Source organism: Cynoglossus semilaevis, chromosome 18 (assembly GCF_000523025.1).
Source record: "Cynoglossus semilaevis isolate Cse_v1.0 chromosome 18, Cse_v1.0, whole genome shotgun sequence".
Classification (NCBI taxonomy): domain Eukaryota; kingdom Metazoa; phylum Chordata; class Actinopteri; order Pleuronectiformes; family Cynoglossidae; genus Cynoglossus; species Cynoglossus semilaevis.
Window position 1 is genome coordinate 14,357,828 of NC_024324.1, and position 5,189 is coordinate 14,363,016.

General features: G+C 39.8%; 1 protein-coding gene across 1 annotated transcript in view; it reads left to right on the forward strand.

Annotated features, from left to right (window-relative positions):
- thsd7aa (thrombospondin, type I, domain containing 7Aa) overlaps nucleotides 1-5,189 on the forward strand; it is a 75,783-nt gene that overhangs the window by 59,106 nt on the left and 11,488 nt on the right. Inside the window, exons 18-24 of the mRNA XM_025065351.1 lie at nucleotides 161-355; nucleotides 706-972; nucleotides 2,007-2,185; nucleotides 2,997-3,002; nucleotides 3,150-3,283; nucleotides 4,700-4,853; nucleotides 4,952-5,093. Coding sequence (XP_024921119.1) covers nucleotides 161-355; nucleotides 706-972; nucleotides 2,007-2,185; nucleotides 2,997-3,002; nucleotides 3,150-3,283; nucleotides 4,700-4,853; nucleotides 4,952-5,093 — 1,077 coding nt within the window. The remainder of the gene's footprint in view (nucleotides 1-160; nucleotides 356-705; nucleotides 973-2,006; nucleotides 2,186-2,996; nucleotides 3,003-3,149; nucleotides 3,284-4,699; nucleotides 4,854-4,951; nucleotides 5,094-5,189) is intronic.

The window sequence follows — 5,189 nt, forward strand, 5'->3', positions numbered from 1 at the left end:
ATCCATCCATCCATCCATCCATCCATCCATCCATCTAATTCAGAGTTTTTAGGTCATGTCATTTTGCCCTAAAACACTGAGCCAAACAAACTGACGTACAACATGAAATCCTCAAACAGCGGAACATCGCATTTGACTAACTTGTTCAATGTACATGCAGCCGTTTCATGTCGGAAGCTGGACGGCGGACAAGTGGAGGTTGAAGATTGTCTTAAGTTTGCCAGCCCGATGCCACCTCTAATTCAACACTGCCACGTGCCCTGCCAGGAGGACTGTCAGCTGAGTATGTGGTCTAAGTTCTCCTCCTGCACTGCGGACTGCGTCGGAGTCAGGATTCGCAAGAGGATGCTGTTAGGTGAGTGACGGACCCGCAAGCTGATTGTATTCTCTACCTTTGAGGGTAAAATTTAAATGAGTACATGTAAAATATATATTTATTAGGTATGAATTTTATAATTGTAACTTTCACACAAACCACTGTGTGTGCTGCTGCCACCTAGTGACCGGAGGTTTGTTATCATTCATGTTATCATTAGTACCTTAATTCGAATGAATCACATTGAGAAAGCATGTGTCTGCTATGCAGTGTCTTCCACTGTCTTCTGTATCAGGATTACGTGATGTGTTGTCCAGGCAAAAAAAAAAAAAAAAAAACTCTCTATAAGATAATAATAATCATGATTTATTTTTGCTTTTTTTTCTAAGGGAAAAGCAAAAAGCGTGATCAGTGCAAGAATCACCAACTCTACTCCCTGAGTGAGACCCAGTACTGCCCGTGCAACAAGTATAATGCTCAGCCGGTGGGAAACTGGTCGGATTGTATTCTACCTGAGGGCGGCCGTATGGAGGGTCAGCTTGGAATGAAGATCCAGGGAGACATCAAAGAATGTGGCCAAGGTTATCGTTACCAGGCCATGGCTTGTTATGACCAGGACAACCGCATAGTAGAGACTTCGCGCTGTAACAGCCACGGTGAGATTTGCAAGCACTTCAATGTTATGGGCTTTACAATAGGGCCAATCATGATCTTTGAGTTTGGTCTTGGTCATGTAGGGCCAAAAAATAATTTTTCGTCAATCCCGTTGTCTACTTCTGAGCTTAAGGAAAACATACTGTCAATCATACATGCTGTCCACCTTCTATGAGTGAATCATGTTTACCATATTTTTACTATAAGTCGCTCCGGAGTATAAGTCGCCCCAGCCAGTTAGAGTGCCCTCTAGCGGCTGTCAGTGTGAAAATAATGAACATGTAAATATTCAGTGGTACAGGAGTAGCAGATACTGGTACACGGGCCTAGAGTGCCCTCTAGTGGCTGTCAGTGTGAAAATAACAAACATACATTTTCAGTGGTACAGAAGTAGCAAATACTGGTACATAAGGCTAGAGTGCCCTCTAGTGGCTATCACTATGAAAATAATGAACATGTAAATTTTCTCAAACACGTAAATTATATATTTCAATATATAAGTCGCACCTGAGTATAAGTCGCAAACCAAGCCACAGCATGAAAAAAAAGGGTGAAAATCAATTTAAGAGGAATGGCTCGATCCGCTTACTCAGGACTGTTAATGATCCAATATCGGTCAAGAATTCAGACTCAAACATCCACACAAAAACAACTTTAGCCCATCCGATCCGATACCTAAGCCCACATGCTTAACTTAAATTTGTGTGGTATACCTGACTAATTTTTTTATTTAAATAATTGACTTATAATATAAAATAATTTTAAATTTTTTTTTTATCGATAAGCTATTAGCTATTTCAAAAAAAGGGAACATCGTAGCAGGGTTCTCTCCAAATGTCTGAAGAAATGTTATCGAATATTTTGTGCTATGCTAATTGCTAGGAGGACCTAAAAATGTTGTGCTATGCTAATTGCTAGGAGGACCTAAAGGTTTATTAACAGACTCCTTGTTTTATTTCATGATCATTAAACCGTGCTTTTCTACATATTTCTCGGTCCCACTTTGACAATAGATTTTTCTTTCCGTTCAATGCAGGATACATTGAGGAGGCTTGCATCATCCCCTGTCCATCTGACTGCAAGCTCAGTGAGTGGTCCAACTGGTCACGTTGTAGCAAATCCTGCGGCAGTGGGGTCAAAGTTCGCTCTAAGTGGCTCAGGGAAAAGCCGTATAACGGTGGGAGACCTTGTCCTAAACTAGACCATGTCAACCAGGTCAGAATTAGTTCTTTTTTTATGCTGTGCCGATAAAACCGAGCAACTGTCCTAACTGCATGTGTATGTGTGGAAAACTATATCCAATATTATTTCAAATATAAGGTGTTATACTGAATGTTATATACTGTCAAAAGAAATTAGACATAACTTGGGATTTTTTTTCAAATATCATTACACAATATCTGACACAGTGTATATGTTTTTTAACATGTTTCCTACTTTATACCGATCTATACATGACAATTTCAGAACATTTATATCTAAATAATTTAATTTTCAATTTAAAATGTCACGTCACTGCTCTACAAATTCTACGGTTTTAAATCTGTGTCTATTCTTCGTAAAATGGTTTCGAATCAAAATTTTGCCTTGTTTCTTGTATTGGCTTTTACTGACATCATAAAATGTACAATAATGCTAGTATTTGAATATGATGTACATTTTAAAAGAATATGTATTTTTTTGGTGCTAATATTTGTTGAATAGTTATGCTTACTTATATGCAGCTACGCTGCAAAGTAAAAAGATTAGGGATGTCCGATAATATCGGCCAACCGATATCGGCTGATATTAGCATAATTATGTAATATCGGTAAGAATCGTTAAACCAACCGACTATATATATCGGTATCGGTTGATATCGGAATCGGAAATCAAGTGTTTGGACAATATCGGCACATCGGAAAACGGTCGAAAGTCAATATCGGACATCCCTGTAAGAGATACTTAATCAATTACCGTTCCTCCAATAACCCTTGACCTGTTGTGTTTTTTTTCTCTCTCCCTTTTACACGGATTGTCTTCACAGGCTCAGGTAAATCCAATATATACAGAACGAATTCGTCAAATTTGAGTACAGTGATTTATTAACCCGTTTGTAGTGCCTGATATGTGCAGTTTCACGTTTCCGATACCAAGGGTCCGGACGAGGCGTGAAACAAAATGTTAAAATGTGTTCCAGGTTTATGAGGTTGTGCCGTGTCTCAGTAATTGCGGTCAATACGTCTGGGTAGCGGAGCCCTGGAGTGTCTGGAAAGTGAGCAACGTAGATGTAAATAACAACTGCGGTGAAGGCGTTCAGACCCGGAAAGTCAGGTGAGAGGATATGAATCACACATTAAGGCTGTGAAAAGAAAGGAAACGTCTCGCGTTACATCGGCCACACACTCTTCAGCCAGCTACATATTTAAGCGTCCTTACTCTACTGCTTATTGAGCTGCATTGCTGGGAACTGAAATCATTGAGACTTTGTTAAATTAAATGACGTGTTAATTTCCATGTGCCTTTGTTGAGAACTCATGACTAGCTGCTTTTCACTTCTACATTGTTCATCCAAAATCGAATGTCATTGGCGCTGATGGTGGACCTTTGCTATCACTGAGACTTTGTTAAATTAAATGACGTGTCCTGCATTTAGCACCTAGGCCAGGCATGGGTAAACTGAGGCCTGGGGGCCGGATGCGGCCCGTTTAGCTTTTTAATCCGGCCCGCCAAACTTTTCCAAATTATATAATTTATTTGTATTATCATTATACTTCTGCCTTTTTCCCGCAATACCCATGTTTCCCCAATAGATGGCATAGAAAATGATTAGCATTTATGCATGATTCTCCATCTATCTGCTCCTGACCCGGTCACACAATTGTGGTCAATTTTAGGACAATTGTGGCCTGCGAGTCAAAAAGTTTGCCCACCCCTGACCTAGGCCTTCAGTGACGTCCTGCCTGAATTGATCCACATCTTCATGACATCATTTTGGCTACGGAAACCTTCAATATTAAGCAAAATTGTAGTATACACTTGTCGTTATATCCTAGATTAGCAACCTTTTTCATATCACGGTCCCAGGACCTGATTTTGGGAACCCACAGCTGTGCCATGCTGTACATAAAAAAAAAATCAAAATCAAATGCTAATCATGTTAAAAATGCATTTTACTCACCAAAAAACTCACCTTGGCCTTGGTGTCACCAACTCTGATCTGGTTTAAGAAAGAATTTTATTGCCATTCATTTAAGATTTTTTTTTCTTACCCAGGCAACCAAGATGGACGAAATATGATTGGATAGAAAAATTTGAATACAGCGGTCCCTTTCTATATCGTGGATCTCTTTTTCTGTCTCTCAGTACATTGGAAATGTTTTTTAATTTGATCTTGCGAAATCTTCGCTATAATCGCGAAAAATATAGTAAAAAATAAACTAAAAGACAGGTTTTGGCTTTAAAAAAATGTGGATTCATATTCATAATGTGGATTTATAAATATTAATGATAAATGTATAAAAAAAATAGCTCACGAATTCTGATACCGTTCAGGTCAGCAGAGAAGGCCTTGCTGGTGTTGACATTAGCCGCTGGTTAAACATCCTGAACAGATTGATGATTGCTAAGCTGATGTTTGTCACTGTTCCTGCTTCCGCTACTGTCCTGAGAGATTTTCAGCCACTGTTAGCCGAGATTAATTACTTACCAGGATTACACTGTGACCTGGAACCGTGTGTATACATCCAGGTGTATGCTAAACACTATCGACGGACCCTCTGAGCAAGTAGAGGACTATCTGTGCGACCCAGAGGAAATGCCCCTGGGGGCCCGTAATAGCCGGCTGCCCTGCCCTGAGGACTGTGTGTTGTCAGACTGGGAAGCCTGGAGCCCATGTGCACTGGTGATTTTCTTTTTTTTTTTTTTCAGAAATATAATATTTAATATATTTGCTAATTGAGAGTGGAGCTAACATTGTACGCGTTTTTCTTTGCTTCTCAGCCGTGTGGCGGGAATAGCACCAGGGAAAGGAGCGCTTTCCCACTGCGCCAACCTGGGGAAGGAAAGGAATGCCCACATACTAAGGAGATGGAGCCGTGTAAACTGAACAGTAACTGCTTTCACTACTCCTACAATATCACCGGTGAGAATAAGTTAGCACTGAATTAGCACTTTTTTTAAGGTAATTGCTAAGGTGTTCTCATCTATCTATCTATCTATCTATCTATCCATCTATCTA